The sequence below is a fragment of the Dreissena polymorpha genome, chromosome 15 (genome assembly GCF_020536995.1).
Source record: "Dreissena polymorpha isolate Duluth1 chromosome 15, UMN_Dpol_1.0, whole genome shotgun sequence".
Classification (NCBI taxonomy): domain Eukaryota; kingdom Metazoa; phylum Mollusca; class Bivalvia; order Myida; family Dreissenidae; genus Dreissena; species Dreissena polymorpha.
The window spans coordinates 25,624,088-25,638,049 of NC_068369.1; the positions used below are offsets into that span (position 1 = coordinate 25,624,088).

Here is a 13,962-nt window from a genome sequence, read left to right on the forward strand (position 1 = left end):
ATAGGGGTTTCGGGTTTCAGGTTGATATTTTCTCTCGTATATGCAGATATACTTTTATATGATGTCTTTAATATATTCGTGTTTAGTGTTTATTTCTCTGAGCTATCTCGTGGTTGTAGCGGGGGCAGGTAGGTAGAGATTGACCCAATCATTGTACCGGCTGCAGACATGATTCGTTTTCAGGTACGGATACTGGATACGGTAAACATTGTTGTCTTACACATATTATTTTTAACATCAAACTATTTTACCACTTTTGTATTAAAAAACGCTTATTGCATATACAATGTACATAAATATAGTAATGTTTACATCTCTACGTAATGTGGCGAAATGAGGCGTCATGCTATATGAAGAATGGTGGGAAGTTAGTGTAATGTATATATCTGTCAATTACTGGCAAACGACCGACGCCAGAGCGGGCAACTCCAAGAAAGGTCAGGAGACTTGATCCATAAACCGTCGGCATTGGCAGTCTGCCGTAAGCAGCAGTGCCGGGCTCTGAGAGCAACGACTTAACAATCATCTTAATGAAATGAAACTGACAGTTTTATGTATGAAACGTTGGCATGGGCTATCGGCCTTAAGCGGATAGTGCTGGGCTCTGAGAGCACCGACCCTTAATACTAATGAAGATAATAAATATTACTTTTTTGTAAAGCGCCTTTGAACGCACAATACTGTATGAAAATGGCCCTACATAAATGTGGTATTATTATGCCCCCCTTCGAAGAAGAGGGGGTATATTGCTTTGCTCATGTCGGTCGGTCGGTCGGTAGGTCGGTAGGTCGGTCCGTCCACCAGGTGGTTTCCGGATGATAACTCAAGAACGCTTGGGGCTAGGATCATGAAACTTCATAGGTACATTGATCATGACTCGCAGATGACCCCTATTGATTTTGAGGTCACTAGGTCAAAGGTCAAGGTCACAGGTGAAGGTCACAGTTACTGGAAATAGGCATTATAAGGATTTAGCATGGTTCAAACTAGGGAAACAACTACGGTTTATGCATGTTCTTTTTATTACAGATTTGCCTCCCTTTAATTCATTCAAAATCTCATTTTAAAGCAGAGATTCCGAATCTGACCTGTAAATGAGCCCCATATTTACTGCCAGTGCTAGGTTACCTTTTCCCATTTGATCAATCTTAAGTATTGGTATTGTAATGCTGCTACTGCTGCTGCTACTGCTACTGCTACTACTACTACTACTTCTACTACTACTACTACTACTACTACTACTACTACTACTACTACTACTACTACTACTACTACTACTACTTCTACTACTACTACTACTATTACTACTACTACTACTACTACTACTACTACTACTACTACTACTACTACTACTACTAGTACTACTACTACTACTACTACTACTACTACTACTACTACTACTACTACTACTACTACTACTACTACTACAACTTGTACTACTACTACAACTACTACCATTGTTTTTCCTGGTCTGTAATCTTCAACTTTGGAGTATCGTAGTGGATATTTTGTCTGTCAAGCGATAAATAGGCCCAAAGTTCGATTCCCACTCTAGGCGCATTCTCAGAATCTATTTCCAAAAGACAGCATGTACTGGATTAACACAGGATTTGCACTTGACGGTGTTTCAATAAGCCTTAGGCGTTAAATACAATCAAGCTATAATAAATAGGTTGAAATGCATGTCATCTAAAGTATAACTCCTTCTTACACCTGGGATTATAATGGAAAGCAGCGTTCAGGAGTTTCTATAGATTTGGAAAATTATGAAATATTATTGTTTTTTTAGATTTTTAATCGGTTTTACCAATACTATTTTCCTTCAAGGTATGTAATTAAACTTGATGTTTCATTTCTCATACAGACACATGGGTTTATAATGGAAACGTGCGTGGTAGAATCGTTCGTCCAGACATTGATTGTACAAACAACGACCGCATACAACTGATAGACGCTGTACCCGGAGTTCCATGGATGGACATTCCCACCACCATAGAATATGATGAGTATCTACTGTACGTGGGCAAGAATCAAAAGAATTATTTTTAATGTTGTAAATGTGTGTAATGCTCTTTATAGAATTTGACATGTACATGCACATAACAATTGCATTTGACCAATTATCTCTTGTAATTTGACCATCATGTAAACATTAGATTTGTTTGTCTATTATACTAGTGTTAAATGATCCATTTCCATTATATAAGAACTCAACCGTACCATAGTATTTACCTTTCTTTCTTTTTTTCAGTTTTGAAAATGCACAGTACATCACCACCATGATACACTATTATTATGAATGTCTCAATTATAATTATTGAAAACGATACTGATAACTTTAATGTGTAAGCTTACGTTATCTTGATTTGGGAGGCACATCTTGATTTTGCTGTCTGCCTACTTGTATTTATATTGTCTATCCTAACATACCTGTTTAACACTCGAATTATTGTATAGTATATATTTTTCTTGCTTATGGCCATTCCCATTTCGCTCTATTCCAGTTAGGCTCAAGCTGGGGGCATAATTATTTTTCTGTTTTATTTTCAATATTAACATACTATTTAGGATTAAACATAGCAATACAAACTTGTACAATAAAAAGGCAAAAATAGGAAATGATCAATACAAACAACAACAACAAATTTATAATAAAAGATAACTCTTTTATCCAGGTAATCATGGAATGACATTAAAGCCACGGGTCTTCATAACTATCTTCGTGATCTGAGCTTCAACATGAACAACATGTCTCTACCCGCAAAGACATTCAAAGATTTAACTTACGGACAAAATGTGTTTGGCACGGTATGTTGAGGAGAACTTTCATAAGTACTTTTCTCTAAGAAGGTTTAAATTGGCTTAAAATTAATGATAGGAAATACTGAAGTGAAGGAGTTAGAGCTTTGGATCATGAGTCTGCTTAAATATGTATGCATGAGAACAGTAATTGAATAATAATAAGATGGTTAGCAAATATATGTGTGATACCTGTTCTCAAGTTTTAAGGTTGATTTGCTATTTGTCAAATGATAAATCGGGAAGATAAACCTTTATATCTCTTACTGCTTAAGATTTTTAAACAAAGAAAATTTGCTGTTTTTGTATGATAAAACTTATACTATAGAGAGAAAAGTAAATATCTATTTGCACATGTACCTATACACGCCCATGTTTTTCTCCTTCCAGGGATAATAAAGTATTTTTTCAAAAGAACAACAAATATCAAATTGTTATGTGTATGCTGATTTATGCGTTGTATATTTCAGACAGAAAACCCATTTCCTACACAATATCCCAACCAGTATCCGAACAACCAGTATCCAGCAAACCAGTATCCCAACAACCAGTATCCCAACAATCAGTATCCAAGCAACCAGTATCCAAGAAGTAACCATGGTATTTATGGGGAAACTCAGTTTGGAAACCAATATCCCAGCAACAAGTATCCGAGCAACCAGTATCCCAGCAATCAGTATCCAAGCAATCAGTATCCCAGCAATTAGTATCCAAGCAATCAGTATCCAAGCAATCAGTATCCCAGCAATTAGTATCCAAGCAATCAGTATCCCAACAACAAATATGTTGAAACATACCGTAACTATGATATTTTCAAGGACTTTTATTTACACGGAACCTGTCATTACCATTTATCACCCCATAATCATTAAGGTATGAAACATAGAATTGGTCTGTCATTATGTATTTCTGCAAACACATATGGCAGAATTCTGGCTTCTGACATGTTTTTTAATTATTGCATTAATTAACTTGACAAAGAAATTCAGAAAATAAGGCATTCCTTTTTATGTGCAGGCTGACTCAATATGCTCACATTGAGAATACTGAAGGTTCGTATAATCCTCAAAATTATGATAGTCTAGGAAGCCTTCTTAGGTGATAAACAAAATTTGGTTCCGCCAAGGTCCTCTTTATGATTTGATGATATGGAAATTGAGAAAACTGAAAGCTTCATACGTTTGTGGAGCAAACTTACCATTTCTCAAGCTATTCAATTTAAACTAAAAATATGTCATCACCATGAAATGTAGATATGCAAGACATCTGTTTAAGCCCCAAAGATTCACTCATCATTCCTGAGCTATTTGACCAAGAACATACAGGACAAAGTAGTGCAGGGTATAAGTGATGTTTATTTTAAAATCTTGTTTTTATATGTTATTAAAAAAAGACAAAAACTGTTTGCCAAACAATGCTGATACTTTTCCTGTTGTCCTTATATTTATTACATTTAAATATCAGATAAGAATGTGTTAGAAATGGGGATTATTTTCATACGAAAATAATTTATTATAGGGCCTTGTATTTACCCTAAAATCGTCCCTGTCCCTGAACATTGACCTGAAGTGTTTCGGCTACCGGAAGTTGCGTATTGGTTTCGTATTCATTTTTGTGTATTCATGTTGATGTACAACTAACACTTAACATGTGCACATAAAGTTTATCTTTCAGTGTTTGGTAATCCTCTGTTTAGAAATCTTTATTCTATAATAGCAACAGGCTACAGTAACTTATTATATAACATCTTGCTTTAATCTGTCATATTATAAATGTACCCATTCAGGCATAAATGTAGGAGAATCACTCATAAAAATGAAAATTAATGCAATAAAGCTTGTAGGGACTTGCACACACATGAACTAGTAACGTAGATATTACTTAAGAAGCAATAAAATGTGCAATAAAGTATACCTCAAATGCAGTCTGGTTGGTTCACTGGTAGGATAAATTTATTTCTAACTTCATTAATGTGTATTGATGTAAAACTTAGCCTAATCTTATAATTGGAAATGGAATGGCAAAAGTGTTCTGCATTTAGCTTGGAATGAAAATTAAAATCAGCAGTTTGGTAAAAATATTAAAACGTAGTGCAGTTTCTATAAAAAAATCAAATTAGTTTGCATGTAGAAATAAGCTGGTTCCTTTACGGGAAAAACATATGGTAAATAATTATAGAAAACATCAAGATTGTGTAAGTGACAATAACAATTATCGACTATGTTGAGATTTTTTTAACACATGATTTTAACTGTTCGGTTTGAAAGGTTGAAAACAATGTGTGTGAAAATTGTCTTTGACTTAAGAGCACGCTCAGTACTTTTTATCCCCCGGATCGAATGATCGGGGGTTTATTGTTTTTGGTCTGTCAGTGTATGTGTGTGTCTGTGTGTCTGTCCCAAAACTTTAACCTTGGTCATAACTTTTGCAATATTGAAGATAGCAACTTGATATTTGGCGTGCATGTGTATCTCACGGAACTGCACATTTTGAGTGGTGAAAGGTAAAGGTCATCCTTCAAGGTCAAATGTCAAATATATGGCTTCAAAGCGGCGCAGTAGGGGGCATTGTGTTTCAAGAACGCAGCTCTTGTTTAATGAAAGCTATTGCTTTAAACATAACATGAATATGGCTTAATAAACACATGTCAATTTTGAGTGTTTATCTTACCAATCTATTAAAGATACAAAAATGTTTAATTGTAATTCACAATTCTGATGGATTTTTGCCAGGATATCAAAGTAGCGTACGGTACATCAGTGTTCTCCGGAAGCACCAGCAGCTGGCGATTTCACCGGTTACTAACAATCTTGGCGCTGGCTACTTTTCCCCAAAATATCAATTCAAAAAAGCACAAAATATGCCTGCTTTGAGTTCTTAATTGCTGGCTTCTTTGAAAATATAACTGGCTACTTAATTTTTTTTATAGAGAACACTCAGAACATGAGACCTAAAATAAAAATTGAAATAGGAAAACTGATTATTTTCATTATTTTTTTTCCTTATCTTTGGCTGCTCGTGTTTCTCTTTTGATTTTAAGTGTTTGACCATTAAACCCACTTTATAAATGTTGCATGTTCTTTAATTATAATATGTCATTCCTGTATATTTTATTGTGTCCATAATGGTCATTTAGGTAATTGTGTTCATTGAGGTTTCATGTTAGTTTTGTTCATAATTGTCATGCTTTGTATTCCATTTTAACATAACACTGTCAAAACAAAGCAAACTAGTTATGCATTTAATCTGATTTTTAAAGAATGTTGTTTCATACATTTTGCTTATAACATTGCACATTTGCATATACATGTATCTATTATTAATTTATTTTCTTTAGTAAAGTCTCTTCACGGTTTCTAATAAAACATTTTCCCATTATTACGAGAAATGCTTGACAATGTTTTACTGCCATGTTGCTCCAGTCTACCTTTAAAGTGAATGTATATTTTAAACAGTTCTTGACTAGCAGATCAATGCACCGTTTGTACTTGTACGATCCAACACATAGGTGGTTTTTGTATGTTGCTTGTACTCACGGAGTCCAATCCATTTGTGGGTCTTGCATGTTCTTATTGTATTTCAATATATTGATAGTTCTTATATGGACTGTGGAATCTGATGCATGTTTAGTGGTCCAAGCACCTACGAAATCCAATATATTTGTGGTTCTAGTATGTTCCACAAACCTAATAGTTCAATACTTTGGTGGTTCTTGTGTTATCCATGTACCTGTGGAATTCAATACATTAGTGCTTATTGTATATGTGTAGCAGCTTAAGAATCCAATACTTTGGCTTTTGTATGTTTCTAGCACCTGATAAATCCAGTATCATTGTTGTAACTTGTCTGTTCAATGTACCTCAGGAATCCAATACATTAGTGGTTCTTGTATGTTCCAAGTATCTGTGGAATCCAATACATTGGTGTTTTTTGTATGTTCCAAAAACCTGTTGAATAATATGCATTGGAGGTTCTTGTATGGTTTCAGGGGATCCAATATCCATCGTGTATTGATGGTTCTTATATATTGCACACACCCATGTGAATCCAATAGATTGGTAGTTGTTGTTTAATCGAAGTAATTGTGGAATCTAATACATTGGTGGTACTTGTATGACCAAGTACATCAGAAGTACAATACGTTTTTTGATCTTTTATTTCCAAGTATTGGTGGAATCAAATATATATTTTTTATTTTATGTTCCAGGCACCTGTGGAACTCAGTATAGCCCTTGCCAGTTCACGTTCTTTGTTCCCAACGGCACGGCTACATACAACTATGGCTTGACAGCATTTGGACAGACTATTAGACGGGACTCTGTCAGATATCGTTATGTGAGTATTTCATCACATTTAAATAGTTTCACATTTATCATCAATCATACCCCTAGGATCCAAACTTGCCACGCGCCATGATCACATAATTGATAAAGACTTATATAGGACATGTTCGAAAATCTCTAAAACAGAAAAACTAATAGGTGTGATATTTGGGGTGTAATATCCGATAGTTCTCCTCCACTCAGTGTTTGTTTTCAAAGTGAACCACTGAAATCAAAATAGGCCTGGTCTTGAGATGTAGGGGTGATATATTTGGAATAGAATTGTTGTACAAAATGCGACATTTGATTTAAGTTCTTTACAATTATTGTTTAAATCATACCCCATGGGTTCAAAACTGGCCATATTCCATACATAGGTGAGCAATCTAGGGCCATCTTGGCCCTCAGGTTTATAAAGTGTAGATAATATGCACCAGCCAGTTTGCAAAATATTTAGTGTTTACCAAATTCAAAATTGATTAAACTAAATAATTCTGATCCAATATAAAATTAAAGAATGAAGAGGACTACTTATTTAGTTTCTATACAAAAATAAATGCTGAAAACTGTCTATCTTTTCTATGATTCAGATCCTGCGTCGATTGATTATTCCCAACCAAGTAATCTCTCTTGAGAGGATGCCGACATTTGGCAACTCACAACGTTACACCAGCGACACAGGAGAGGAGATTATGATCAAGAAGGAAACTGAAAACAGTATGCGAGATTTGCTTACTCGAATATTTCGACTATATCACATAGTTTTCAGCTGCGATGTGCTGGTCAGTAGAGCGAGTCACGTGACGTAGGATTCGCTCAACTGACCAGCACATCGCTGATGAAGACTATGTGATATAGTCGAAATATTCGAGTAAGCAAATATTGCTCTGGCTTATGGAATTTATTGACTCAAATGATGAATCAAGAGCAAGAAAACAGGCTTTATAGTAGTATGCGAGATTTTTATATTATGATTATTAAGTGTGTTAAACATTACATCTGGTCAAAATTTGATATGACAAATTTGATATAACTACTATTTAAGAACGAAATGGTAGCTTAATTGTGTGATACCTTTATGATATATGTTAGATAGTAAGATGACCTGGAAAGGAGCCCTAGCTGTCAATTAGGGAACAATATAGCATGTTGAAAAACCAAATTTTGAGAAAATGTTTTGAAGACGTCACTGATCAGGAAATTTGAATTTCCTTGGGGTAGTTTCACTACGGTAGAAAACTTCATAAATTTGCAGCAATTTTCTGAGAAGATTTAACCTTTATTTGTTCAAAGTTCTAATTACTAAGTAAAGCCTGTGTCTAATTCAGCTGTGCGTTTATTATGGGGCTCCATGTCGGCCCGGGTCATCATGTGGGATATCGGGGCCACCAACGGCATGGTGCACATCATCGACAACATCCTGTCCGACACCAGCGACCTCAGCCGCGATATCAGCGGCTCCACTGCCACCAGCAGCAGCATCTTCAAAATCAGTTTAGTGTCATGCCTGTGGATTGTATTGAGACGTTTGGATTATTAGTGTGAGTGTGACCAGTGCATTGTTGTTTCCTCAGTTGCAAATTTCCAGTTTGTGTAAATAATGATGGAAATAGTTTTCAATGATTTCAATGGGTTTAGTTTGTTTAAAGATAGTTACGCTTCAAGAAATGTTTAATAATAAGTTTGATTCAACATTCAAGAAATTCTTTAACATATCAATTTAAAGAATATTCTTTATTCTTAGACTTAAGTCTATGAATTGTTTTGTGAATACGGGTCATGGTCACACGGAAAGTCAACTACCACGTTTAAAGATGTACATAGATATATCGTATAATATTGGCTCTTGGAAGACAAAATGTACCAACAATATAATAATGATGTGAAATATCTGGCGGTGAGGCATTATGTTTAAGCTAATAAATAGTTATGTATTTTACATCTTTTATCACATCCCTTTTTACAGACTGTGACGTTTAAAGAAATGGATCGAATTAAAAAATTTGTTATCGGTCTATAGATACAACAGTTGCGTGTCCATTGCATTATGTTATTGTTTTATGTTTGTTTTTTTTTATTTGTAAGGCGACGGCGGATTGTTTACTGAGCCGCTACCACCCCAATGAAGGTGCCGACTACTCGTACGTCTACTGAGCCTGCTACCACCCCATCGAATGTGCCGACTACTCGTATGTCTACTGAGCCTGCTACCACCCCATCGAATGTGCCGACTACTCGTAAGTATCAATGACGGTCTACGGAGTATCTTCATAACTCTTTTAAGACATAGCTAATTATATAGCTAAAACGTTATTGTTGAAAAATATAATTTAAGTAAAAGTCGACATGATGAGAACCAAGACTTGATTTGAGAGAATGTGGTGGAGCACTACAACACCGAATAAGCATTGGATGCATTTACTATTTCAATTGATTGCACGAAAAACAATGCCATTATATGTTATCTATTCCCTAGTATGCATACATATGCAACATAAAAAATGTATTATCAGAATTTGATAAATAACACTATCATAATAATGAGTAATACAGATAGCCAGTGTTAATGTTTCACTGCATTTTAGCGGAAGCATGTCAGGACCGCCAAAACAACTGCATCGAGTTCGAGGGAACGTCCATTTGTACTGATCCGATGTACACGAAATGGGCGTACAACAACTGTCGAGAATACTGTGGATTCTGCTACAATTACGTGGACGTTAAAGGCCCTGTCTTAAGTAACAGCGTGAAGTACGTTATTACAAACTTAATAATACGGCCCATGTGGCTCGTGCTCAATGTAAAGTGTGCGTAATGCTTAACGTTTTAAATAGACGTATTATTAGTTAAGTTTATGTTATATTGGCAGTCAAGAAAAATCGGCTAAACTTTAAAAAGCAACACCATACCAGAACGTCTGAAACAGTTGTATAATTTACAGTTGATAACCATCATTGACTATTGTTTGGTTTAATAATTCCGATGAACCACAAACTGTGTATGGTTATACATAATTGTAATTGGTACTAAAAACTACTTTTTCTGTTTTAGGTGCCCTGATTGGCATCTTCCGAAGGCCTGCCGGCTCGTGCAGAACCCAACCGACACGTGCTGTGCCACGCCCACCTATCCAGCCGGTTACAAATTGTCGGCCCTACATCCGAGAGAAATACACTAAATTAATATTACTTTTGCCTCAAAAACGGTATTCATTGGCGGATCTGTAAGAAATGCGTGCATAGATGGTTGTCTGCATGTTTATAAAGATGTTCGCTCATTAATACTACGTTTGTATAAATTGTAGATGCATGCTCATAATGATTCCTCTTCAGTAATGTAGGAATAAAATTCAAAAAATCTTTACCGCGGTATAAGTATGATTTTTGCATATTTGTTCCATGAACCACGTAATATTGTAAATGAATGTATAATATTCGAAGAATAAAATAGGCATATATATATATATATATATACAGTAATTGTATTTCTTTTGTCTGTCTCGATGTAACATTTGCAGATTATGAAATTCTAGAACCAAACAAGTGTTTATTGACATGTCTTTTTGGTATACAACGTTATATGTGTCCCTTAGGATATTAGTGATTGCAAGTAGATTGATCTTTTATATATAAAATAAATACAATTCATTACCCATGCACAATTTGCATTCCTGGGTTTACCACGTGACAATGATGATCAATCTACTTGCGTTATTTATAGTTAACAGGTAGTTACCTTGTACCGGTACCCAGTAAAATTACCGAATATGCTGAAAATATGAAAACTTAACAACTTTTTTCAAGTAATGTAATATACCAGTCGTGATATTTTAATCAATATAAACTAATAATTGTAAAAAAAATACGGTATTTTAGAACTTCTCTTTTTTTTGTCAATCGCGGTTGACGGTCCCTTTAAATAGCATAAGATGTTGTAATACTAACATTTCAACTTCAACAAATAAGATTATACAACTTATGGTTACTACTTTGCCTAGAGTGGCATATTTTGTAATAATGAAAGCAACCAATTTGTTATTAACACTTAGAATGTTGCGAACACTTACACTATTACACTATTTATACATACACTCGATTGGTCATTGTCGGCTCGGTACTGCATACATGTACCCCGGGTACTCTTAAGTATACTTATATGTACCCCGGGTACGGTTAATATACTAAAACGTTCCCGGGATAATTATCGCTAAATTGGTCGTTGTCGGCTATTTTTTTTTGAAATTTATTATATTCACATGTATGTCAATTTTCTTTAAAATCGAAAATCATTCTCAAAATGCATGTTGATGCATTTTTGTTTAAAAAGAGAAGTTTGTTGAAGATAATCGGTAGCGCGTTTTACGACATCGGATTTTGGGCGGGAATACAACTCGGGTTCAGTCTAATATTGACCGGGTACGATTAAGTATATTTACCGTACCCGGGGTACGTGTAAGTATACTTAAGAGTACCCGGGGTACATGTAAGTAGTACCCGAGCCGACAATGACCAATCGAGCTTTACTAACATGTATTGCATTAAAGCGACTTGAACCAACTTAGATACAAAAAGAACACAGCGTAATAAGATTGTTGACAGCTGTTATTTTGTGTGTTAAATTACATCTAAACCTATCTCTGTATTTTGTCTTACATTCGCCGGAAGGTCAATTTCTATGAAAGGATACAAAAAGTACAAGTATAGGCAATACACCGAATTAGGAGTGTCATTTTGTTAACCAATACTACACATCAGTAAAATATTTTCACAGTGATAGAGACACATTCGATACGATTCACAATTTGAATAACTACATTAACCATGACGTTCGAAATACGTTGTGGGAAATCATCAGTTTGAAATGGTTCAGAGGTTATTCATTAACAAGCCTCACCTGATCGTTTATAAATTTCTAGAGCAGTCGTACATGAAGAACATGAGTATTATGCCACGTATATATGTGTCTTGTTCTGAGAAAACTGGGCTTAATTCATGTGCGTAAAGTGTCGTCCCAGATTAACATGTGCAGTCCGCACAGGCTAATCAGGGACGACACTTTCCGCTTTTATGGTATTTTTAGTTTTAAGGAAGTCCCTCCTTACCGAAAATCAAGTTTGGGCGGAAGTGTCGTCCCTGATTAGCCTGTGCGGACTGCACAGGCTAATCTGGGACGACTCTTTACGCACATGTATTATGCCCATTTTTATCAGAACAAAACACATATAATAGCCATACTCTATCGACACAAATGGACTACGTAATGCTTATATTAATATCGTTAGGTTATTTATCAAGATTTGTTAACAATACGATGATTCGGACGAATACACAGCTGACATACTATTGTGGACGTGAAGGTATGCTCAACATCCCAATGCCCGGTATACAATAAATCATGTGGACTACAAGAGGAATTGATCAAATTCTTTGTCTTATTATGCTTGAATTAAGCAAGTATTCAGCGAACGGAAATAGCAACACAAAACTATGGGGTACTCCGCAGAAATATAGTACTTATTGTTGGAAACATAATCATACTAAATGGGCATATTCCGCGTAGGCGTCAACGCATGCGTCTTAAGATAACATACGCATTGTCTGCTTTAAGACGGATTAGGCCAGACTGGTATCTATGTGACTTTTTGTTGTAATGATTTAGCGAGTCATGTACAAACCATAGAGGTTGGTTTTGATAGACCTTTTCCGGACAGCGCTGGATCTTGGGAAAAAAACACTTCAATAATCTCTTCTCTGGATACAAAGAACGCTCTGCCATTTTATTCATCCATGGTACAGGTAGTTGCATTCACATACAAACGGTTGATATAGTCTGTGTTTTTGAAAGAATTACAAGTGAGTAAGCTTTGTTTGTTATAGCCGATGTATGTGTTTTTTTTCTTTCCAAAAAAGCAACAACAAAACAACAACCTAGCTCATCCCGGGAAACATAAACGTCTTGTGTTTTAGTTGTTCGCACCTTATTGTAAACACTTGTTATCAATCTCTTATTTATTTGTATATCCAGGCATATTCTATCTTTTGGAAATGGGACATCTGTTGATAGACATTGATATTTCTTTCCACTACATATTCATACTAGATGAATCATTTTTATTAGAATGATCTATTTTCATATATATAGTTTACATTTAATTTAATATCCATTGTATCGAAGCTGAGTTAAATTATGCTGAAGCACCCGTATGGAAATCTATACGTGATGATAACGGTAAATACGTTTGTACGTGATAGCAACTCATGCAAAGGTGATATATAATACCAAAAACAAAATCACATAGCCCATTTAGGCCGCCATTCTAAACGGGTGTGTTCATTATAATACTTTTTTATTGTATTAAATTAATCACATTAATTAACTTTTTTTTGAAACTCAATATTTGTTTGACGAACACAGTTCATAACATTTATCAGTTTAGACGTATTCTATTACATATTGATATTCCGCTCCGTTAACCTCTATCAATATGTGTGCATAAAACTTAGGGTTTTGCGTTTTGCTATCACATGATGGGTATACAGCATGTATACATTTTAATGCAATACGTGCACTAAGCTCACTGCAGGAAAAAACGAAAGGCATGTACATTACCTTTTACGTTTAGATAGATTCAGTTGTCAAACTTATTTAAGATTTTTGTTTTACAAAGAAATATATAAAATGAGCCGATTGAAAAGGTATCGGTTATTATTTTGGACATTTTCTATGGAAAATATACTAAATAACGCATGAGATTAAAATGAAAGTCCTGAATACAATTATGATGTTGAAGTCGTGAATATTGTATAACTTTAATAACATAAATCACGGGCAAGACTTATTT

The 13,962-nt window shown here is 35.0% G+C and overlaps 1 protein-coding gene across 3 annotated transcripts in view; it reads left to right on the plus strand.

Annotated features, from left to right (window-relative positions):
- Positions 1-10,565, plus strand: part of LOC127859942 (uncharacterized) — a 75,473-nt gene extending 64,908 nt beyond the window's left edge. Inside the window, exons 2-10 of one of the 3 annotated variants that reach the window (XM_052397580.1) lie at positions 780-2,015; positions 2,676-2,808; positions 3,270-3,399; positions 7,007-7,134; positions 7,712-7,838; positions 8,450-8,662; positions 9,207-9,358; positions 9,707-9,872; positions 10,173-10,565. In XM_052397580.1, the coding sequence (XP_052253540.1) occupies positions 2,740-2,808; positions 3,270-3,399; positions 7,007-7,134; positions 7,712-7,838; positions 8,450-8,661 (666 nt within the window). In that variant the 5' untranslated portion in view covers positions 780-2,015; positions 2,676-2,739 and the 3' untranslated portion in view covers position 8,662; positions 9,207-9,358; positions 9,707-9,872; positions 10,173-10,565. Of the gene's footprint in view, positions 1-80; positions 2,016-2,675; positions 2,809-3,269; positions 3,400-7,006; positions 7,135-7,711; positions 7,839-8,449; positions 8,663-9,206; positions 9,359-9,706; positions 9,873-10,172 lie in introns of those variants that run through there. The other 2 variants (XM_052397578.1, XM_052397581.1) reach the window with 2 other exon arrangements.
- Positions 10,566-13,962: the final 3,397 nt, after the last annotated feature.